The sequence below is a fragment of the Neopsephotus bourkii genome, unplaced genomic scaffold (genome assembly GCF_033783945.1).
Source record: "Neopsephotus bourkii isolate Nb327-2 ecotype Australia unplaced genomic scaffold, CSIRO-AGI_Nbou_v1 NB_1630, whole genome shotgun sequence".
Classification (NCBI taxonomy): Eukaryota; Metazoa; Chordata; class Aves; order Psittaciformes; family Psittacidae; genus Neopsephotus; species Neopsephotus bourkii.
The window spans coordinates 559,430-585,030 of record NW_026902105.1 but is presented as its reverse complement, the minus strand read 5'-3'; the positions used below and the strand labels follow the sequence as shown (position 1 = coordinate 585,030).

General features: G+C 38.1%; 1 protein-coding gene across 1 annotated transcript in view; it reads right to left on the bottom strand.

Annotated features, from left to right (window-relative positions):
- CPQ (carboxypeptidase Q) overlaps nt 1–25,601 on the bottom strand; it is a 130,024-nt gene that overhangs the window by 21,829 nt on the left and 82,594 nt on the right. Inside the window, exons 5-6 of the mRNA XM_061373193.1 lie at nt 20,664–20,755; nt 10,596–10,797 (exon numbers count right to left, since the gene is read on the bottom strand). Of these exons, the coding sequence (XP_061229177.1) occupies nt 10,596–10,797; nt 20,664–20,755 (294 nt within the window). The remainder of the gene's footprint in view (nt 1–10,595; nt 10,798–20,663; nt 20,756–25,601) is intronic.

The following is a 25,601-nucleotide window of genomic DNA, read 5'->3' as shown; positions in this document are numbered from 1 at the left end:
TTGCAGCGGCAGATGGACTAGCTTATTTAGGAGGGTACTGAAGACTCCTTCTTTATTGCACTTTTCAGATAGAAAGCAGCTTCTCAGCACCCCTCAAATAACTGATGTCATTAGGGAAACTGAGGAATCATAAATTGTTCAGTGATGACAGCAGCTGATCTCAGAGCCATAACAGTAACCCTGTACCTTCTCTCTTGCATTCTTACGTAGCCCATGATCCTTTCTTGAGGATTTGACACTACAAAATACAAATGTATATTTAGTTTTTTTCACACTTAAGTGCTTCTGTGGTCTAGTCCACGGCTGAATTGACTGGAATTATTTCATGAAAAGACATACAATGTTACAGTAAAGAGAGATATCTGAGCGGAAAAATGGTACTCAATAAATTCTGCTCTTCAGAAATTCAGCAGCACTGTAGACAAGATCTGTGGGATCAGTTTTGAAGACAGTTAGAACGGTTCCCATTCTGAAGTTTGCAAATGTTAACGATGTCCTGGAGAAACTGCCACTGAAACAATTTTGAACTTGCTCCTTTGAGGAAGATGTCTCTATAAATGATTTCTGAGCTTTGCATTTGTCCAGCTATGTCTATTATCAAAAGCATTCTTCAGAATTTACATCTAAAATGTCACCTGCAAACGAAAGTGGAAAGTGTGATGTGCTTGCTGCATAAAGAAGGGATGAGTTTTCTGAGTAATATCTGAAGATCTGTCACTAAAGAGCTTTCCAATCCTGGATCAAAACCACACTTGGTTCAAAACTCCAATGTGCCCTGCAGTCAGTCAAGATGGTTTTTTTCAGTCTCCTTTCCATGTAAAACTTTTAAATTGTTTGGGTAAAAGTGCTGTGGAAGTGCTATATTATTGCTATATTAGCTATAATGACTAATGAAAAAATAGTAAGGGAGTAATTGCTATGGTTTAAAATATAAAGTAGCTCTCAGGTCTCTGGCTGGCAGCAAAGCTGAGGAGAAGAGCGAAAAGGCACTACTCATGGTATAGGAAAACAAAATTAGGGGTTGCATAAGTGAATGGGGCAAATACAAATTTATGGTACTAGATGGTCTGCGTGAAAGAGCTCACCAGTACCCCTGAGAGGTTGCTTTCTATCATCTTGAAAAAGTTGTGGCAATCAGGGAAAGTCTCCAAGACAGAGAAGGGGCAAATTTTATGCCTGCTGTAAAATAAAAGCAGCAGGATCCAGAGAACTGTAAGCTAGAGAAACTAACCTCAGTTTCCTTAATCTCAGACTGGAGAGACGCGATAGAAGTGCATAGAAAAATGACCACTGGACTCAAAACGGAGCCATCAACAGTTTGAAGTCTAACTGGTGGCTGTTATGAATGGTGTGACCCTCAGGGGTAACATTGGGCCAGTACTCTCTGCATCTTCAGCAATGACCCAGCCAACAGGGGTGGCCCTTGTCTTCATTAAATTCTCAGAAGGAGCAGTTGTGCATGCTGGAAGGCAGAGCTTATGTTCAGAGAGCTCTGAATACAGAAGTGGCCTGACTGAGTGGACCTCAATATTCAGCAAAGACTAAACCAAAGTCCTGTACAGGAACACAACAACCCACTGAAGCAGTACAGGCTGGTGGTGCGGCAGCAGAATAGCAGCTCTGCAGAATGGGACCTCAGGCCCTGCTGGGCAAGGTGCACCAGTGAGACCTTATGGCAATAAAGGTAATATATTGGCTTACATTAGCAATAGGGTAGCCAATGGGTCCAAGGAAGTGATTTTTTTCTAAATAATGCAACTTCTTTTGGGACTTCAGTACAAGAAAGCTGTGATCAGAGTGGACTCACACTAACAGAATCACCCTGGCCAGATGATCAGCTTGTGGTCATCATTCTTTATCATTCCAATAGCAATTACATCAGCTCTGCTTTGCTGTACTTTTAAACTTGATTCCAAACCACTAAGGAAAACTGAATAGTAAAGATTGTACCAAATACTGAAGAATGCTATTAGAAACACTCATCATATGACTTCATATAGGGGACTACTTGGAGAGCTGCTTAATCCATTTAACCTGTGTTACTCCCATCAAGAGCAGCTTATGCATGGTCTTCCTGGAATGCTACTGAACAGTTTACTTTTTATTCATGTTTTAATACTGAAGCCATTACACTTTGTTTTCCAGGAATGAAATCCATGAATTCACAGACATTTCTGCTGTTGTTCCTAACAGCCATTCTGGATCATTACCATTTTGGTGAGCATTTTCACACTATAAATCTGTCTTATTTTTTACACAGTCAAATTCCAAAAAGGTAAAATAAGAAAATAAAACTGGAAAGAATCATATTTAACTTTCACACTTTTCCACTGGCAAACACTTTCCACCTCCAACTTCCTTTGAGAACTTCATTATTTGCATGAGCTTCAGTGAAGTCAGGGACAATCCTAGGAATAAAGCTTAACTAACTTGTACTTCCAAACTTTATATTTAACATGCTAACACTGAGCTGTGTGTGTTGATGTAGGACACTTGGGTTGGTTTTTTTTTTAGGATCAACAAATGGCAAATGCTTCCATATGAAAAAGAATATCCCCACCCACAGAAACAGAATTCAGCTTTCCTACACAGCAAACAATAGAGAATGAATATGCCTCTCAGAGGCACAGCCAGAATAAAAACAACCACACCCCAAATCCAAATGGGATTCTCAGATAGATATTTTCAGTGTTTCTTTCCTAAGACAGCGCATATTCTCCTACAAAGGTGAGCAGCAGGAACAAATTTATTATTGATCTTCGAAATGTTTAGGAGTTTTGTGTGCTTACAGAGGGAACAGATTTAACAACATTGTTGTCTTTTACACCAATCCGCCTCATGACTTCTTTTTAAGAGTAAGCATCTAGAAATGGGAAAAACTTTCCAGATATTCACAGAGGGAACAGTGACAAAATGTCTTCAAGAGAAAGAAGTCCACTAGCCAAAAAGTGCAAGAACCATTATAATTTATTTGAAACACTTTCATTTAAGTTTTCATTACTAGATTAATGAGCTTATTTAGTGTTTGCACAGTGTTGAATGCATTGGAACAATATTATTTCTACGATTCTAAAAGCCAATTAGAATGTCAGTGTTTCAAACTGATTTATTGCAATTTTCATATACGATCATTTTAAAGCTGCCTTGCCTCAGCTTTTATGAGATAATTTAAATGCTCTGTAATATCAGCTCCTTAACCCATGTGCTCTAATTCTTATCTTGTGATCATCAAGAAAACTTTGTCCAAACTGCTTCACAGATACTGAAGGAAAGAGAATAACTAGAAATAAAATAAAAACGTTCAATACATTCAGCAGTGTATGACAGAGTTTTGCAAATATTTCTGTTTTCACAGTTCAAATTTCCTCTAGGATCAGCAAGTTAACAATGCTTCTACTTTTAAAGTTGCAATTAAGATTATCTAAACATTATACAAATCAAAGACAAGAGCTTTTGATATTCAAAAAGCTAGTCTGTTTGAACTGGATGAAGCTTAAATGGGGAATGAGGTATTTCATTATGGAAAATGCTTATAAGATTTACTATCAGATTCACAGATTTTTTTAAGGCCAGCAAGACCCATTGTCATATAAGCACACCTTCTGAATAACGCATGCAAAGATCCTCACATTGTATCTACTGCATCAAGCCCATACCTCTTGCTTGAATTACCCTTTACTTTTTGAATGACATCCAAGTCTTGCTTTACACATTCAAAATGATGGAGAATTCACCAAGTCTGCAAGGTGCTTCTGTAGCTCACTGACCTTATTGGAAGAAGGTGCTTTCTTTCTTCCACTTAGAATTTGGTGAAACTTAGACTGAATTTCTAATGCACTATTTTTTTCAAACAAGGGAGAAAGGTGCTGTATTTAGACAAAACACTTCCCAGTTTAATATGTATGCTGTAGTTGAGTCATCTCATAACATAGTTTTGCATAAACAGAGAGAAATTTAATTTCTCTGGCTTTTCACTGTAAGGTATGATTTCTAGGCTTTCGAGACTTCCTTCAGTTCTTTTCTAATTATCCTGTCATTAAAATGTCACTAATATTGAGTGAATTTAAATCACTTAGTACTATCTGCTAGCAATTCACCCTTGATTGTGTCAGCCTTTGACTTCCTAGTATTTCTATCAGTCTCTTATAAATTATTTTTAAAATATATTACTGAACAGTGGGAGTTCATAGCTAAGTTAGACTTCAGCAAGTTCATTCAGAAGTAGTCTTGAATTTTGTCAAAATAAGTGTGAATTAACAGTTTTCAAGTATTTGCTACAATCATGAACTATTTTGCCCCAAAGATGACAAATTGTTTTTTGACTTGACATGACTTTCTTGCATGAGAAATGTGCATACTTAATGAGAAGTATATTACAGAATCCACCTTAAAACTATTAGTAAAATTTTATTGCAGGCAGTGTGCCTAATCACCCAACTCCATCCCTCTCTCCAGCAGTAATACCCCAGCTCAATTACTTGCATGGTTTGTGTCTAGTCTACATAAAACAAAAAACCCTTGCAATTCTGCAAGGTTTTTTAATAGTTAACAGAAATCCTTTCTGTTAATCATTAGAAGTATCCTAATATTCCAATACGGCAAAACAAGACTCTAGCCCAAGCAGAACAAAGGTGGAAAGAACTCTATGGTCAAATCAAACAGCACAACTAATAGGAAAACATACCGTAATTCACAGACTAGTCCTTTCATTCAATGATTATTCTCAAAGACCTTATTAAGTGTATTAAAAGCAGAAAAGGTCAGATGAAAGGCTAATATAACTGTGATAACTATGAGCTTTTTAAGGTATCCACCTTCATAAAAAGTTGCAGCATATTAAATTTATTTAATTACTCTAGAGTAATTTCTAATTTCAAATGCCTATTTTTATGGAACAATGATAAATTAGAGCATAGATGAATTATTTTACAGATTAATACACACAGTTCTTGCTGCAATTAAGATTTTATATGGTTCTAATACTTTAGCACTCATAGTAGGTTTTTTAAGTGCCAAGCAATTATAATTGTTCTCTTAGCATATTGGATTAATTTAATACCTCCCAAGTTGCAGAAAATTTGACTTCTGCAGTGGAACACACTTATTCACCATATTTCCTTTCAGAATAATAAAATAAGATATTTAAAAGGAAAGGAATGACTGAAAAAGTAACAGAATATTGCTAATTATCCTACCACAGTGCTGGTATATCTCAGACCTATTGAGATGAAGTCTCAGGCAGGACATAGGGCAACTAAGATGGTTAAGGGAGTGGAGCATCTCCCTTATGAGGAAAGACTGAGGGAGCTGGGTCTCTACAGTTTGGAGAAGAGGAGATTGAGAGGTGACCTTATTAGTGTATATAAATATGTAAAGGGGGAGTGTCACGAGGATGGAGCCAGGCTCTTCTCAGTGGCAAACAATGATAGCACAAGGGGCAATGGGTACAAACTGTAACACAAGAGGTTCCACTTAAACTTGAGAAGAAACTTCTTCTCAGGGAGGGAACAGGCTGCCCAGGGAGGTTGTGGAGTCTCCTTCTCCGGAGACATTCAAAACCCGCCTGGACACATTCCTGTGTAGCCTTATCTAGGTGTTCCTGCTCCGGCAGGGGGATTGGACTAGATGATCTTTTGAGGTCCCTTCCAATCTCTAACATACTGTGATACTGTGATAGGTGCACATCATAAGCCCCTTGCTTCTCATTTCCACAAAAAAAAATAAATCAGGTCCATAGTGGCTGGTGTTGTCACTGTGTTTCAACACGTCCAGAGAAGTGGGAACTTGACAAGTATAAAAAAGGTAGCACCTGTGGAGGTGTTTTATCTAAGTACTTATAATGCTATGCATAAAACTAGTTCTGTGAGTAGCATTCATGTTCAACGTTTTGCTCCATGAGGAGCATTTCACTTCTGTTAGTCACTTGGTCAAATAACTGGAGCTCTCCATGTGATACCCTACACTAAACATTGCAGATCACAAATCACACAAACACTGTGTATTAAAGTGAGGAAGTTAAGCTTAATGTCTGTTTTTAAGGAAACCTTTTTCTTTTTCCCTCATCTTCTAGGAAGTCTTTGTTAAGCATAATCCATTACATGTGAACAATCAAACCAAAGCCTTTTCAGCATTGGCCTATCAATTCCTAGATAATATGAATCTGATTTTTTCCTCTTTATTCTTTACGGTTTTTATTCTTTTGGCAATGAAAATAAGCTTGGAAACTCGATCCAAAGAGTCTGCCCAAGTCTGAGGACAGGTACGCTGAGGGGCAATGTTTCACGCATCACAGTGGAGTCTCACTTCCAGTGATACAGGTAAGTGTGAACAGAGGTTATCCACTTATAATTTTGGAAATAGTTTACCCGATTCTTCACACCCAGCTGTCAAACTTAAACCAGGGAGCTTCCCCATGACTCCACTTTCTCAAACTTCCCCTGGCTGACATCAAGCAGAGGAGCAGGCTTGGCTCAAGCATGCTGGCAGGCTCACACTGGAGTTCGGTGCTATAAGGGATGACTGGAACAGAGGGACAAGGGGGCAGCATGCTCTGGAAAAGGGGTGGAAGTGAAAGTTTTAACCTCCTATGTAAGAAGAAAGCAAATTATGCATGTTGAAGTCTGGTGTCTAAGGCCAAAATATATCTTATTTTAGATGAAGGTAATAAAGCACAATGAAAACACAAAAATGAGAGAAAGGATATATAGCAGTATTTGTTTGCCACCTCTGAGCAAATGACTAATAGGTTGGGTTAGCAATGAATTTTTGATTTCTGAAGAAACATTAAAGTTTGATGAACTACCCGTTTATTAGTTTCTGGAAATATAATTCCTCCTCTTGTGTAACGTAACAGAAAAGCAAGACGCGGTCACTGTGGAGACAGAGACGACCAACCATCGAGGTTCAGAATGACATTGTAAAAAGGAGTTTCACCTTTAGGTCACTGGTTGAATTTTAAATAGAGGAGTTGCCACGTGCTTTTTGCCACATTGTTTGATGTCCTGGGTCAGCTCGATCTCAAATACAGCTCAGTTCCTAGCAAACAAGTGTTCCCATCATAAGCACTGCAGCAACAGACAACCTCTCTGATGAGCCTGGCAGAAAGGAGCATCCTTAAACCAGCCTTCTTGGAAATACTGTCTCACAACAACCTTCCCTCTGCAAAAACAGGAGAGCACCCACTTTCCTTTCCCCTAACACCTGAAGCCTAACTAATGCTCACTGAATACCACAGCACAAATGTCATCACACCATTCACCCTTCTCAGTTTCTGGGAAGGATGATTCAGCCCCTGTGCTTTTACATTCAAACTGGTCTAAATCACATTCAAAGCATCCTCATGAACATCAGATACCTTGCTTTTTCAACAAAAATGCCTGAGTGCTGGTGTAGCAGGGCTTTTTAAATTTTTTTAACCCTTTTAGAGACTGAAGAAGCTTGTTGTGAAAAAGAATGCAAAGAAACCTAATAAATTCAACCAACCTGTCTCAGCACTTACATTTGCAAATTCTGGCCAAACTCGAGTAGGATTTGGTGTTGGAAAGGAAAAGCTTTATGTGCCACTGTTTAGATGTATCCCTAACTAAAAACAAATATGTAATTGAAGACTTAAAGAGAAAGCTGAGGAAGACAATTGCATAATTAATAAAGAAGCAGTCTTAGGATCATTGATCACCTCAAACTGCAAAACCACAGAGTAAAATATGGCACCACAAAAACCCTATTTCATTTATGCTTCATGAAAAAGCAAACCGAATGTTATACAGCTATTTTCAGTAGCTGAAAACTGGCTATCACTAGAAAAACACAGCTACAGACATTTCTCATCGCTGGCCTCAACTGCTCTCAAAATAATCCAACCTAAAGGCCACTCACTGAAATATTTCTAATACTCTGCAATCACAAAGCATTAAACTGCTGTGTTTGGTACATCACCTTGCTTGGGCTCTAGAGGTATTAGTTAAGCCTCAGCTTTTGGTTTGCAAAACTCCCTGAACTCTCCTGGCCTCTCTCATCCTAAAATCTCAAAATAGACACCACTGTTTTCTTGCAAATGTTTAAGTAACATTACAAATAACATTTCATTGCACTCCAATTGAAAAATAAACAGCAGAGAGTAAGGAGCCAGAGTAATTTTGCTTGTCTCAGGAGCAGCTATGAGCAGTTCTGAAAAACAAACTGTTGCCCTTTGTGGATCTTCAGACCAAAAGGAGCAGGAGAAGCAGAATTTTAATAGCATCTAAAAAGGTGAATCCCAGAATCTATTTAAAATCAAAAAGAAGAAAAAATCCAAAGAAAGTATATTGGAAACCTGCCTTGTTTTTCAAGTCGTTCATCACGTTTTTCTCTCACTGTTGCAGAAACAAAGCCACTAAGTGTATTTTCAAGAAAATATTTAAATAAAATTGATAAAATGTCAACACTTGACTGCTTGTTTAAATTGGTCAAAATTATAAAAGCTGTTACAGTGTGTTCAATTTGTTCCAATGTTATTATATACCATAAGGGCTCATTCGAGCAGTGAGAATATCTCAGACAAGGCGTGAAGATTACAAGATGTCTTAGACTTCTCCCTCCTACAGTATGAAATACAATCTAAAGCAACCAAAATTCTTTTAGTGGAGCTAATTCCTTTCCACCAAGGCTCAACAGGCAAAAAAAGAATCACTGTTCCTTTATGCTGCAAGAACTCTTTGTAACTTGCTTAATGGGAAGTTAAATGAACCAAAGCTTCATACAGCAAAAAAAAAAAAGGCCATCAATTTATGTGCCAGATTTTGGTATTTAAAAACTGAGGTCTTGGGTCTGGTGTATTTATATTTTCCCAAGGTTGAGTTTATAGCATTATGATATTTTTCACAGTTTTTGCTTTCTGAGGAGTATGGATTACTATCTGAGAGGGCTCCTGTTTCTGCCCTGCTCCTACTGAGTGTACTTTACACATGTAGCTCAGGTCACTAATAGAGATGACCACAGCAAGCTTAGCTGCTTGTGCTCTAGGTGCACCTCAGCTGATGAAAAGTGGTACACAAAAGCTCAATACATACCCCCATCACAACAACACTTACATTATCAACTGAAAACCAGGTATCTGAATGTAAATTTTTCCTCTCTTCTTCCATAATCTTCACACTTGAATGGGAAGCACAATAGAAGTCCCAACGCACCATCTGTAGTGCTCCCAACACCTTACCTAGGAAATAATCCTAATACACTTGTATTTCCTAAGCACAGACTGAGTGCTGAGTTGGCATATTCCCGCTACACAGACATGCTGGTCTGAAGCTCTGGACCAGACGTCTTGGCACGCACACTTCCGGGCCTGGATGACAATGAGGCTACAGCCTCTCAGCAGTGCTTCCAGTCTCAGCTCGACTCAGCATATGGTGCTAACACTCACATAAGATGCACCCACAGAGCCTAGGAACCTGAGCGGACACCAATGTCACAGTGGTATGACACTGCACTGAGAAGCTTCCACCTCTCTTCGAAAGCAGCATGCCAGATAAAGATTCATCCCTAGCTGCTAAACAACACCCGTTCAACCATATTTCTTGCACAGCACAGATACTTAGCTTTGAAAATTAGACATCCACATATTTATAGAGGCAGTTAACTCTATGGTATCTTTATACACACCATGTGAGTGAGAAGCAAAGGGTTCTGACCATAAATGAGCAGCATATATCCGTAACCCAGGGTGTCTTCCACAAGACCAGGTAAAACACACAGCAGTTAATAAAATACTAGGAGACTCTAAACATATAGTAACTACTAGTAAAACTAGCATGAGAAATGCAGCAGTGTACTTCAGTCATAAAAAAACAGAGAAAAAGAACCTTAAAATTTTAAAACTGATCATAATTTTTTAATATCAGTGTTATGAAACTTTTCTTTTTACTGTTACTCAGCTGTGGAAACCACAATGGAAATTCACTAAGGTTGCACCCAGGCCGGCCTCTAATTGCAACTCTTGTGCTCTGCAAGCTCCCATGCTAGCGTGGCGTCGGTCTCCTGCATGGGAGGGGCTGCCAGTGGTGGATCTCTCTCAGAGCTTGCAAGCCTTTTTGCCAACAAGCTACTCCTCACTGGGAGCCAGATACAATCCTCCAAACAAACCCCTAGCTTACTTCAAATGTTGCAGAATTTAACCCCTTTTGCACACCTTAATGCCCCATGACCTTTTAAATGTCATGTCTCAAAAACATTTCTTCTTCAGCATATAAATCAAGGAGAAAAAGCCTTGTATTTCAAAGTCAAAATGTTAATAATAAAATAATTATTTGTTCTTCATTGGAGAATTCCCCTCTGCCTTAGTTTACTATTTATAAACCACCAGTCTGGGATTAATTATTATAAATCCTTAAAGCTGAAAAGAAGATTTCAGGCATGTTATGCTACATATAATCTATATGCCATTATTGAACTGCAGCTCAAACTCACTTTATGTCCTATTTCTGTTGGTCATCTTTTAACATTTCTGTGTTTTACCTACAGCAAATTTTACTCCTCAGGAGAAAGCATTTCTTACTGTTTTCAAAACACCAGACCATCCCTTGCACGTGCCACTGCATGGGAGGCGCAGTGTCACTCACCAGGCACCCCGTCTCTCATCCAGTAATCAATGTCTGTTCCATCTGCGTTGTCGTAAACGTCTGTAACGTTGATGGGCTGCAGCAGAGTCATGACCTCTTTCATGATCTCCCGAGCTTTAGCACTGCCAGTAAAACCCAGTCCAGATGGCTGGAAGGTGCCCTCATCAGACTCCATGACGATATCAAAGTTGGAGATATTTTCCTAAATATGTAAGGAAAGAAGACATTGGTTTGTGACTTCTATTTGAACTGGCACCATATGCTAGATTCTAGATGTCTGTGTAAGTACACCATAACAAATTTGTCTAACAAGCAGAGAAATGCTTCCTGTGATCCTGTGTATATAAGTGTAAATTAAGGGACGTAATCTTTCTGTGTGAAAAAGCTGGAACAGTTCCAATTCAGTTCTGAGCCACCAATATTCTGTAGGAGCCACAACAGGACAGGCCTGCCTCCACAGATACTTGCTTGAAGATTTCTGAAGTGCCACCTAGAAAGGTAAAGCATTACCACCATATTTCATTTTTCACTTGTAGCTCTTGCTTCCTTCTTAGACCTGAAACTCAGAAATTCTGTTGCAGGGTGGAAGGTACGCAGTCTGGTGGGCTTTAAAATCAGATGCATTCAAAGCTGCTTAGACTGTGAAAGACATCCCATTTAAAAACAAACAGACTAACAAACAAACAGCTGCCGCCTCTTTGGAAACATTTTCAACATACCAAGCAGTCAACTCTGACTTCAGTTGGAGGACTGAAATGCCAAGGTTCCTTCTGATCTGTAGGAATAATGTCTGTTTTAAGGGAAGTTTGTGCTTTCAACGTAAGTCCCTACAGGACATGTAAAATGCTAAGATTCTGTGCACAAACAGCATAATAACATTTGCTTTCAGTGTGTACTTAGAAGATCCTTTTTTGGTAAAAGAAGAAAAATTATCATCTAGGGTCATTTAATTGCTTCCCACGTACTCAGAAGTCCAGCCACAAAGCTCTAATGGGCATATAATATTTAGGGACTTTACCTGAAGGAAGTTCTCACTCCTTTTGAGAGGAACATAACATTGATTTTTTTTTTTGCAAAATAAAACAGTTTATGGCCAGGTCAGGCAGAAAAAAGGCACACTTCAGACTATCTCAAACGCAACTAAGCGAACTTACTGCAGGTATTACTCCTATGCCCAGGTCTCATTCCAGAATTTTATGGCTGTCGTGGGTTATCACATGAAAATCGTTACAAGAGGTATGTGATAGCAGTGAGTATCAGATCGACGTCATCAACAGCTTACATAAAGCTGAGATAAAGAATTCTTTCACATTTTTTCTGAATATAAAATCAAATATGAACTGCAGGTAGCCATGAACATGATATTCACATGAGTTTTCAGAAGTTCTTTGTAGAATTTGCCAAACCCTTTGTTTTACACTCTACTTTCCCAGAACTTTCATCTTGCAAGTGAACCACGTTCCAACATAGCGGAGGTATTCAATTCAAACCTGGAAATATATCCCGAAGTTAAAAAATCTAACACAAAATCTTTGCATATGATGAAGCAACTATAAATGTTTTATAATACAAAATAACCAATCTACCTATCCATCCATCCAGCTACCAGAAATCAAGGTGGAAACATTGTTGCCAAATTAGCAATTGCTATTTTTATACAATGAAAAAAAATCTTCAGTTTGTAAAAGATTCAATGTAAAGAATTAGGATACATGTCATGTCGAGGCCTTTCATCAAATGCAGTATTACAGGTTGTGAGCCTCAACCTGACACTGTGATTCACAGATCCTCTGAACATGGTGGGAGAGAAGCAGGCTAAGAAAAGCACACTGCTTGGTAAGAGGGACCCATAATGCTCCAATGTCAGAGGTAACCCAGAAAGAATATCTCAAAATGTTAATCTTTACATCACAAGCCCAGGGAAGACAATACACATATTGGTGTTCTGGTGAATTGCCAACGAAAGCTAACTTATAGTGAGCCCTACATGAATACCAGGAGAGAAATCATTTGGAAATGGCCTTTGTCTGAGCCTTTGAAGCAGGATTTCTGGTTATTTTTAGAGACACGGCAGTGAGTAGGAGCAATAAGGCAAGTGGAAGGGACTATTTAGGGTAGCAAGGTGAAAAGAATGTGCACAGGAGCAGCACAGAGAAGAAATCTCACTTACCGCTCCAAAGAACAGAACTCCCAAGTTCCAAAACTTCTTAAACTGCTAGTGTAGGAGCATTACTTCAGCTGTGTTTTCTCATGTAAATATTTGCATGTGTTTTCAATATGAAACTGAGAAAACAAACCACCCACATATACATTACCCCATATTCTTGCTCTGTTAGAAAGCTGTTCAGTTCTCAGAACATGCAAGAGTGGCACGAAAACAGGACCCCCTTGGGAGAGAAACTAGACTCATTGAGGGACAAAAAATAAATTGGTCATGACTACTTGAAGTACCACGTGTCCTTGAGAAAGCTTTTTCCCTGTTTCACCATCTAGATAATAGGATAAATTATAAGCCTCTTCACTATCAAGTTTGAAAGTTGCAATGTTAAAAAAGGGGAGTTAGGTGGGTTTCACCATACCCATTTTTGTACATATTGGTGTTTCTACCTGCACAGAAAGAAATGCACCCTGGAAAATATGCTATAGAGAAGATGCTGTTTGTCCTTTGCCACTTAGCAAAGTGGGGTGAGACCATTCATTGCTCCCTTGAGTAACTCAAGGGAACAGCACAACAAACCAGTAAGATTTTACAAAAACAACTGCAGGCTCAGCTGTTCCCTCGTAGTTAATGTACCATTTAAATAAGCCTTTTAAACTCAGTATGCAATTCTTTTTTTGGAAAGTAATCCCATTTGCTGCATCTTGATACTGTGCCACTTCTCTTAGCACATACCAGAAAATTAAAACTTGTTGGTGTAACCTGCTGCCTAATTCTCTGAACATCAAAATAGACTTTTATCCTTTATCATCCTTGGTTACAGAAGATGTCACCTCTCTTTATCTTATGTTTAGCTCTTTGACTGCATTTTTAAACGAAACTTTACAATATATACTGCAAGGGAAAATTGGTTTTCAATAGCTTGCTATTTTCATTGAATACACAAATAGGCATAATCCTTGCCAATACTTCTATTTTTTTTTATATTTTAATTCCTTGTATGTCTGTTTTCTGTATAAATAATGTATTTTTATCTCTGTTAAGCAAAATTAAAAATATAAGTGCTTCTCATCTTAAGGCAAAAACTTGAAAACATGCAATTCTAATCAAATCTTTTCAATTAAGAGATCAAGTCCTTGTCATACTGCTGCTTCTATTCGTAAGAAACACATCCCATCCACTATAAGCAGGTACTGGCAATCCCAAGCAGATATATCCTACAGGTAGCTACTTATTCAGTCAAAATCCCAATCATTAATTCTCAGAAAATGTTGAACTAGACTCTAGCATCTCATGATTAATCTACTGAGTCACTGACAGCAATTCCTCTTACCCAGCTAAAGCAGTGAGATACCTGAGAGCATAAGGAAGGGAACAGCTGTCCTAAAAAACTTCAGTAATTGGGACTATTTAAAATGGGGTGTTACTATTTGTCCAATAGCTCATTTACTGCTTTTCTTTTTCATTCCACTAGGAAGAATCACCACTTTACAGGGAAAATACTGAAGTCTATAATGGCAAAGCACTGTCCTTGACTAGCGGTTAATTTGTTCCAGTGATAACGGACATCAGTTAATCCAAGAGCACATTTTCAGCTTTCTGTTATTGATTTACACTTAACTTTAAGAAACACCAACACTTGTACTCTTGTATTCCAGTATTTGAGTCAGAGCAGTTAGGATTCAAGTTATAGCATGGCTATAGAACTTGTGGTGAATGACAGTCATCCCACTTGCAGTACCAAAAGTGTGTTTAAATCAACACCCAGTTTTGTTGGGCTGTCAACTAAGACTACAGGAAAGACCAGAGAAAACACAGGAAACACCTAAGAGCATGTGACTGCTGGAAAAGGAAAAACCAAAATAAATAATATCCTCTAAGTATTTAATACTAAATAAACAGGGTGCAGTGTAATTTTGAGTTGCTGTTTAGAATCAAGATTACTTAACAAAGAAAAACAGCATAAATGGAAACTAGAGAAAAAATATCAAAACAGCTGTTAGGAAGCAGAGATGTGCCAGCATCAAGTCATAATAACCACCAGCCACAAGTGTGATCATCCCACTCACACTCTTTTTGAATGAAGACAGGGAAGATCAGGAACACTGTAAGTTATAGTTTTTTTAAATTACCCCATCATTATATGGAAGAAAGCTGCTATGAAGCTGAAGATTAACACAGTTTTTTATAGATGACAAGGTATGAGTAAGGCTCCTACTTTGGTTAAAAGATGAAATATTCTGCCATATTTTGTGGGAAAGCAGTTTGTAAAAAAGTCCACAGATTTTATGGCTTGTTCTCTATCAAAGTTAGAGAGTTCTGACCTCCGAGAAGCTGATGACAACAGTCCTAATTTCAACAGCCCTGGAGCAGGATCTGGTCATGTACTTATTAGCATTTCACTTAGTAAAAACATATTACTAGCATGTCTTGCCATGTACAATACTGCTACTGTTTCCTCTGCAACCACTTGCCAGCACTCACAGAGATGACCATTCAGTATTGAAAGTTCTCTGAAGAATAGACAAGAAGCAGCAGACAGCTCTGAAGACAGCAGCAGGCTAAGGTAGGTATTCATCAGATTACCTAAAGCCTTGTCTTGGGAAGTCTTTTCTTTGACAAAGAGTGTATCAAAGAGAAGTGCTTTTCCTGAAAAACGTTCCAAAGCTTAAGCCCTTTTTTGAATACAAGAGTATCAAAACACTGTGTATGATTCTGAATGACTGAGCCACTGCTGTCCTTTTTGAAAAGCTTTTAGCTTAATTTGAGAATAGGCAACAATGCCAAAATCGTGGTTTACATCTTTCAGCCAAAGATGATTTTTACTTTTTCAATAAGAAAAATTAGTACTTTTGTAACATTCAGTAACAGATAGATGAAAATAAATTGGCAACACCTTGGAAATTACCACAGCACATACATTGGTAATATTTCCTAGGTTTATGCAGAACAGTTTCGGGTTCTCATCTAAGTAGAGGTGAAATGTTAAAATGAAAAGAAGCCAGTGAGGAGAAAGTTCATTGTGAGTCAACAAGAGGCACCAATTTTCTGTGTTTTGCACAGCTGCAAGAAGTTTGAATAGAAGGAGCCCAGCTTTCTTACAGCAGCACATCCCAAAGCAGCAAGAACCTGTGGCTGGGTACATCTGCCTGGAGAATGAAAACAGAGCAGCTATCCTCAGAAAACGTCTCCATGAGTTCACATGTTTCAGATGGCAGCTCTGAAGCTGGTGAGGAATCAACACGGTTTTAGAAAAATCTGCGAATGTGACACTTCAATACTAAGAATTATGAACTCTTACTGACCTAGAACCAGAGCCATGCTAGCTTTACTGTGCTGAATACAATCAAGGGTGCTACTGGTTATTAACTCTGACTGTGGAGAATAGAGTGCAATTATTTTCTTCTTGTAGTTTTGTACCTCTCTTTATGCATTTCTTTAATTTCTCAATGAAAGGGATTAACAGAACAGCAGTGGGCAAAACAACCAGCAGTAATTTAAACTTTTTAAACTTCTGATTACAGAGGATATTTCAGGACAGTCAACAGACTGTCAGTCGACGTATTTTGCTGGGATAAAGGAACACACATCGAAGTCCTTGATGTGTTTGGTTCAAATCCATGTCTCACATTGCGCCAGCATACTTGGTACCTTGAGAAATAAACAGGATGTTAAAATCCATGAAATTTCCGAAAACTCTGGTTTTGAGGAGCCACTGTTTTCTGGGGAAGAATCACCTGAAAGCAACAAGAAATTTTTTTTGTATTTGCTTCTTAGAGAAAGTAATTTATTAGTAAATCACAGCAGAAACCTCATGTGAGCATCAACAAAGTTTTTAAATTAGCAACAATGAGCTACCGGCATTTCAGAAGCCCTGTTTTTATGCACACCCAGTTTAGGCAAAATATGAAATCTTCTGGGTAATAAAACCAAAAATGAAACCATAGCAAATGCTGGTGACTGATACTTTTTATAAAGGTAAACCTTTACTAAAAAGTTAAAACAGTGTACGGCATTTGCACCAGAAATGTAGGTAAGTAATCATCATTAAGGCAGGAATAAAATCATGCAGAAATATTTAAAGAATGCTTTCTCTAATGCAATTTCAACTAAATTACATTAATGCCTCCAACGATCTCAACATAGTTACTAAAGTAAATTTGAATGTGGCCTGGGATCTCTTAGTCTTCTAATTACAAAATAGATTTGGTTTTCCAGGAGATTTTATGAAATACTTCTAATCCAAAATAAATATTATCAGCCATCAGTCCTATAATTCAGCTGCGTATACAGACATACTATGTCTTCACGGTATACAGATCTTTCACTGAAACTAGTCTGAGGAACAGAAAGGAGGCCAGACACACACTTCTTTCTCCCCTCATGAAGACAGCATAAGAGTAAATACACAAAAAAACTTAAATACCTCACTGAACAGCTCTCAGGTACTGTTGTTAAAGGTTGTAAGAGAATCTGTACTGAATAGCCACAATATGATATCCCCTGCAATTACTAAATCATATTCCTCCTGCTTCTTCCATTCAACTTGGAAAGGAAAGCAGCAGTTGCAATGTTTCACATATTCAAAGCTATTTACTGTATTGTCTTAAGAGTCCTACTTGCCAACTGGGTCACACAACACTAAGGACTGGGCAAAGACACGAGGTGTAGTGTCAAACCCCAAGATCTGGAGCCCGATTTATGCTTAGATCCTTTAATTTCATTACCTTTTATCAATATAAGGAATCTTTACTGTAAAGAAAAAAATGAAGCCCTTTTTCAGTCTAGGATTAAATGTAATTATTGGCTAAAAGTTAAAAGCAGTGAGCACTTCAGAGGGTATCTCCTTTGGGAACACAGGTGCTGGAGATTCCTCCAGGATGTTTTCCCCACAAACTGAGCAGGCACTCTGTAACTGGTGAAAGGCAGTTACCCCCTGCACTAATGGAGGCACTGAAACTGCTGGACAATACTTGGCTTTCAACTCTTGGACATGTCTTAGGAAGATCATAGAATCATAGAATCATAGAATAGTTAGGGTTGGAAAGGACCTTAAGATCATGAAGTTCCAACCCCCCTGCCATATCACCCAAAGGCCTCGTCCAACCTGGCCTTGAACACTGCCAGGGATGGAGCATTCACAATCTCCCTGAGCAACCCATTCCAGTTCCAGATCATACAAAGAAAACAATGTATGAGGACCATGAGATGCTCTCCTGAAAAATATTTGATAACATGAAAGCCTGTTTGCATGAGTAATCTACCTGAGTTTATTCTGACTGCAGTCAGGCAAATATACCATTCCTAAGAACCTACTTACTGGATGCTACCAGAATAAGGAGACAGCACTAGACTGAGCTTTTGGTGAAGCCACTATGGCAGCTCTTACATTCTCAGATGAGCTCTGAACATCCAATATACACTATTGCTAGTTTTAACAATCAGAAACTATAATACTGGGATGTACGGAAAATCATGGATGACATAAATAATGCTATGATGCAGGGATAAGAGTTAATTATTTGCACCACAGTAAAACCACTATGCTGCTGTTATCTCAGTTATTTCTGCAGTAACTTATCTACTTTCTAGCAGTGGCAACCTACAGTGAAGTATGAGGAAGAAAGATCTGAAACTAAATTGAAAGAAATAATAAATATACAAAAGTAAGAGTATTTGTACTTGTCCAGTACTATATTGTCTTCATTTCTTCTCCCTTGCACATTTCCACTGGTATGACAAAGTAATTTAAAATCTCAAGGAAATCCATGTCTGTCTGTGCTGAATTACTGCATTCATATTTCTACTTGTTTGTAGCAAACTAATGTCATAATAAGACCAGCTACGTAGATGAGTCATACAGAGCATCTTTCATTTAACAAGACATCTTTAAATACCATTCTTATTTACCTTGTACTCATTACCATCAGCAAGCAATGTTTGTGCCATACTACCCTAATTGCCAGAAATTTGCAGAAGTAAATCATTAAAAGGTTATTTTTCAAGCTAAATATAATGTACTGTGTTAATCTGCTTTATTTTGTTATTATGAGTAATGTGATGTCCTATAGTCATATCAATTTATAATTATGCCTGATCACATGGCAGGGGGGCAAACAAGAACAACAAACAACAGACGGATGTCATTTCTGCTTAAATTCTCCGTGTAAATTATAAACGCTTGTTAAGTTAGACTGGGTTTTCTTCACAGAGTACAACATCTAGATGGAATCTCATCTACAGAGCAAAAATTGAGACACACCTTTATCTCAATTTTTTAAAGGTAACCAAATACCTTGCAAGCAACACCCAGCCTGGTTTGTATTTCCCTATTTAATCCTTAAGCCTGCTTTTTTATATTACTTCTGAATATAAATCCTAGAGACAACAGCAAAATGCAGACACTTTGGCAAAAGATGAGACATGCATGAGACAATTCCATATGTTGCTGACACCACCACCATAGGATGGTGCTTATTGTCCAACATGGAAATCTAAATGGTGATGATACATTTCTCATTAACAGCGTGCACTAGGCACAGAGCATCCCTCCAACTTCTCCAAACTGCACTTCTCTTTATCAGAACCGTATCTTCCCTGTGCTACATATTCCAGAACATTCAATTCTAGCTTAACCCTGCTGAACACCAGAATACCACTGGTAAATCCAGAGTCCTTAATGCATGCTAAACTGTAGCCTGTTACCTCTCAGAAAATGAGAAACCAAGCTCTCTTCCAAATGGGACAGCTGAGCTATTCCCATGATTTCGTGATATAAGGAGGAACTACATTATATATGGGTACTTAAATACACTTCTTCATAATGGTAAACAAGTTAGTGGGAAATAATTGCCTGTTCATCATTTAGCAAGAAAACCATAACCACTGTAAGGCTATCTCTGACAACTCTATTTCAGATGCAAATTGACTGAGTTTAATTCATCACAATAAATTTGATTCAAAGTGAAATTTCCATTTATTTGTTCCGGTAGATTGCTTACCATTAAAAACATACTCTTAGGAATTGCTTGTAAGTCTGCTTTCATACAGTAGGAAGTACAGCAGGTGACTTCCTAAACACATCTGCATTCATCTTGTCTCTACCTTGGAAATATTAACCATCACTGAGAGTGCAAATCAGGGAAAACAATAAAAGCTAACTAGTTTATCTTAGTCATACAGGTACAGCATAACTTTTCTGGGGAACAAGATCAAAATCCACACATATTCCAATGATTTATCTCCAAACTGGTTTTATGCAACTGCCCTTTATGTCATGATGTACTTTGAAAAGGCGGTTGTTGGCAGGAGAAACAGATGAGACAATACACAACATTTTTATCCTGACAACCAGTCACAGAGTTCATGTGCTCCTTGCATTACCTGAAATCAACCATTTAAAATGTTCCAGATCACATAAAACTAATAAATGGCAAAGAGTTCTTTAGATTACACATTATTAAGATAAGACAACAAGGATTTTTCTTTGTATTATCTTTTGTTTTAAAACATAAAATATTAACAGGGAAATGCAATGAAGCAGAAATATATAAAGCAAACAAAAATTATTTATATTGCCAACATATGTGGACCATTTGGCATTAATTCTCAGGAAGTTAGCTATGTTTGACAGCTGTGGCAGATATCATCATGAAATATCTGTTTCAGAACTGTTTCATGACAGAGTATCTTGGGTCAAGCAGAACATGTATATGTGTGGTCACATCACTTTTTGTTAAATGTAAAATGAAGTTTACATTTATAATTATAACCAGAAAATACACTTTCAGGCAGAACTGGAATCTGTACTTTAAGTTAGAAAGCTGAACTTTTTAACAAAAAATAATATGGAATTCACCAGACTAGGGAGAAAAGTGCTGCCAAGCAAATAAACTGAAGACATGATTTACCTTGTGCAACTGATAGTATTGTTCGGCACCTATTCCTCCTTGCTCTTCTCCCGTCCATAGCACCAAGCGGAGAGTCCTTTTGGGACGAAGTCCTACAACATATTTTGAAATACGGTTTTAGTAGTAAATATACGTACTTTTGAGCATTTTTTGCATTGGTCTGCACCATACCATGAATGAAAAGCCTGGGTTTCCATTCAGTCATCTCTACCTTCACTAAACACAACCTATTTCAAACAGTGGGTTTTGTTTTTAAGAATACTTTTTTCTTGTTTTGGGGGAAGGACTAGGGTGTAGGCAACGAGAAGGCACTAGGAAAAGTGGGCTGTTGTGGTGCTGATACAGGTAGCGCCAGAAGAGTGACAGTAGTACAAGAGAAGCAGACTTTGGAGACATACTGTAGGTGTTTGAAAACCATAACATAATTTGATAGATTTCTCAGACAGATGCTGCTCTCATCGTGGTGGTGGTCCGCAGCAAGTAATGCGTGTCTGCTTTCAGCAGATCCAGGTCAAATTTTCATGAGAATTACCATTGCCTTGCATGGTTAACTTATTACAATTAATTGAAAATGAGCTGGTTTTTATGGGAAATGTTTACCCATTTCAAGAACTGAATGGCTCTGTAATATTGTTTTGCTTTTTATCAGAGAAATGAAAAGCAAAAATCTAGAATTTGGAATCTGAAATACAATCAGTTGCTGAATGTATTCCTGGCTTTTTAAGACAGGGCAAACAACAAAGCCGTTTTCTATTTTGTTATGGTAGCTCGGTAAGAAAGATAAGTTCTCAGATAAATTTTGAAACCATCTGTGCCATGGCAGAACTGAAAAGATAGAAGTTGTTGCCCTTTATTTATTTGATTGATTCTATTCATAACCAAATACATTTGAGACATCAAATCTGAGAGCGTGGAAGAGCAAACAGATCAAGAATAAACAGTGTTCTCTGTTCAGCTAATTACATTTGAGCAAAAATAAAGCTTCCAAAACTATTAAAAAAAAACCAAACCAAAAACCCCAACAACAGTAAGGAGACTATCAAAAATGATAAAGCAGAAATCACCACATACACTTCTGTTCTGAGGAGAAATATTATCAGTATCACTGAAAAAGCTTGTTTTATTTCCTAGCTGAACTGGATGAAGTTTACAAATAGACCTGACCTTCACTGGTTTTTTCAGTCTCGACACAATAAAAATCGACTGAAGATTTCTTTCTTGAAAATACACATTAGCAATCCTTATCGCTGAAGGCAGCGTACACAAGGAATACTCAAAATGTGAAGAAAACGCATTGGATTTTTCAATATTTCATAATGAAAATGGGTCGGAGCAATCCCAGGCACAGCTACTTGGGCAGAGAAGAGATTTAGAGCAGCCCTGCGGAGAAGGACTTGGGGGTGTTGGTCAATGAGAAAATGAACACGAACCGGCTTCAGTGTGCGCTTGCAGCTCAGAAAGCCAACCATATCCTGGGCTGCATCAAAAGGAGCGTGACCAGCAGGTCCAAGGAGGTGATCCTGCCCCTTTATTCTGCTCTCGTAAAACCTCACTTGGGAGTACTGTGTGCAGTTCCGGTGTCCTCAACATAAAAAGGACATGGATCTGTTGGAACAAGTCCAGAGGAGGGCCACAAGGATGATCAGGGGACTGGAGCACCTCCCATATGAAGATAGGCTTAGAAAGTTGGGGCTCTTCAGCCTGAAGAAGAGAAGGCTGAGTGGAGACTTCATAGCAGCCTTCCAGTATCTGAAGGGGGCATATAGGGATGCTGGGGAGGAACTCTTCATTAGGGACTGTAGTGATAGGACAAGGGGTAACGGGTTAAAACTTAAACAGGGGAAGTTTCGATTGGATATAAGGAAGGAAGGAAGTTCTTTACTGTGAGAGTGGTGAGGCACTGGAATGGGTTGCCCAAGGAAGCTGTGAATGCTCCATCCCCGGCAGTGTTCAAGGCCAGGTTGGACAGAGCCTTGGGTTGCATGGTTTAGTGTGAGGTGTCCCTGCCCATGGCAGGGGTGTTGGAACTTGATGATCTTACGGTCGTTTCCAACCCTAGCTGTTCTATGATTCTATGTAGGAAGTGAAAACAAGTGGTTTAAAGCTGTATTTCCTAAATCTTGATCTGTTAAGATAATCGAATAGTGATTAGATTGAAGTTAGAAAGATTTTAGACCCAAATTAACCACAGATGTGTAGCAGCCTAGTTAGAAGAGGTGGCTCTAAAGAAGACAAGATACTGCGTACAAAGCACACAGTGGCCGCTCCTGTGTCATGGTTCCAATGGCACTGCAGTTTAAGCAGAAAATAGAGGTGTGTGTGTTGTATCACAAAATACAAAGCAGTGAAGCCCAGTCTCCAGTTCACAGCGCCAAGGCTGGAGATTCCTGAGACAAGGGAGCAGCATCTCCTGCCTCCTCCCAGGCAAAAGCCAAGACGAATTAGTCTGCTGCTGGTGCCCAAAGGGGAAATCAGGTCAGTGACCAAGGACATCCTCTTCGTAAACCCATCTCCTGCTCCATCCTCTCTCTACAGGAGCTTGAGAAGGTCTCAGCTCACTTGAGAAGAAGTTTATGATTCTTATGACCCCCTCCAAACCTGTCACTGCATCTGTCAATTAAAGCTGAAGAAACAAAAAAGCGCTGTTAAGGTTCCATCTTTCTAGTCCCAGAGATGGTGTATCAGCTCTTCCAACATCACCTGTTTCTGTGAGGAGATTCGCTTCTGCGTTCTACTGAAATTAAATGGGCAAGTTAATAAATAAATAAATAAATAGACTATTGGGGGAGCTTTTTAAAATACAAAACAAAGTCTACAGAGGAAAACTTAAGTTCCTCATTATCTTGAGGGTAAAGTGATAAGTATTTACCAACCTATTAGTAAAAGCACAGATATTCTGATCAAAGAACATCAAACAAATCCAATATTCACAAGTAAAATTGCTAAGAATATCCTCAATGCACATTTTTATTAAAAAAATATGAAGTACTACACTTATTACTATATATATATATATTTTTTTTTTTTAATGAAGTTTAACTTTTTGGCTTGCTTTGTAGAAACTCCTGGCTCCTAAGCAAGGTATCATCTCCACTAAACAAAAAGTCTTTCATATCAAAGCCAAGCTATGTGTTGAATACGCATGATGAAATAGCACTTGGACTAGAAAACTATGTTCCACAATGGGTGCACTGTGCAGAGGGATAGGTAGCAAATTTTAAAAGGAGGGAGAACTGTTTCACAAATAAAATAGTGCCTCTGTCCTTTTTATCGACATAAATGACATATTATGTAGTCTTAAAAAAAAGCAAAACCAACAATAAAGAACACAAAACAAAACTAAACGAAAAAAAAACAAAAATAAACAAAAAGAAGATATCAGAAGAAAAAAAATTAAAAGTTACCCAGAGCATTTAAATAGATCAAAGTGCACCACGTTATAACGGCATTCACTGATGCCGCAGTGCATGGATTCTGCCATGGCTCCCCGCTGTCACTGGGATCTGAGGCTGTGTAACTCAAATGAAATCAAATGAAAGTTGCTGGGCTCAGCACCTGTTCAAAAGCACTGAAATCCCAGTTTCCATCCTACTGCTGCATTTCAATAAAAAGAATAGCAGGGGTTTACAGGAGGATAACATTGACAAGGTGATAGCTGGTACTCAAATAAATTGTTCTTTCTACGCTCACATAACTAAAAACAAAACCAAAACAACTATAGATCCTCATCCAGCTACAGACTGATTTACAAATCACCTCTACGTTACCCTTAACAAGGAAATATTATTCATAGTTTACCACAGAAGTGCATTGTACTGATAAAGCTCTACATTCTTATGGTTTATCCAAAGCATAAAAAATACTTTAGGGCACCTGGTCTCCTAAGTAAAAAAATGAAATAAAAACATTGATATGGTCTATGTATGACTAAGGAAATGTGTGTAGTAAGTACAGCAGGAACCTTGCTATATTATACTTCCTCTGTGCTGGAGTGGTTGCTAGCCACCTTGCTGTCCTCAAGCACCACAAACATTTCTGTCATATTAAGATGAAGCTCTTACTGACTTTTATGTTTCTTTTAGATCCTTATAGAGTACTCACACTTACAGGTATTAGCCAGGCTTAGCCAAGATACCAAATGCCTGAGAAAAAAAAGTGACTAAGTGGTATTAACAAATCAGTTTGATTTCAGCCTCAACTACAATGAAGTATTTTGCCAAAAGCTTTTTTTTCATAACTTACATAAAAGATAACTGTTAGCAAATAACATGGAGATGTTATACATTTATATACACACATTTTATGTTCATTTTAAAACTAACACAGATATTTACTAGACATGACAGTGTTTATCAAATCCACACATGTTCTTACACAAGTGAATGATCTCCCTGTGATAAGATACTTACCAGGATGCAGTACAAGACCTGAGTTTTATGTCCTATATACCTTGGTCATGCTTGATAGAACTGAAACATTCCCACACAGCGAAACTGAAATCTATGGTTGGTACAAGCACGAATTATGCTCATCTGTCACATGTAATGTGAAAAAATAAACCTGCTTCAACCTCAAGATAGCACATAAGCCTGGAGGGACAACTTGAATTATGTCTTTTCTTAAATCAAAACAGAGATCAGTAGTGTACATACTGAATTTCCTTCAGTAAATATTTTATCACTTTATAAACATAAATATTGACTGATGCCATGTGTTTTCTAAGACAGTGTATAGATGTCTAATTAGACTTCATCAAGAGAAGCCATTGTGTTGCAAGAATGATCATCGCTTGAAAATATAAAAGCCATTCCACCTTTGTGAAAAAGGACTTTGTCCCTGGCAAGCCAAGGCACTGGGATCACTCACAAGCAAACAGACAAAATCTAATGCTAATCAAGTTATAAGCTTCAAAAAATAAGGCAAACCACACCTCAAAGA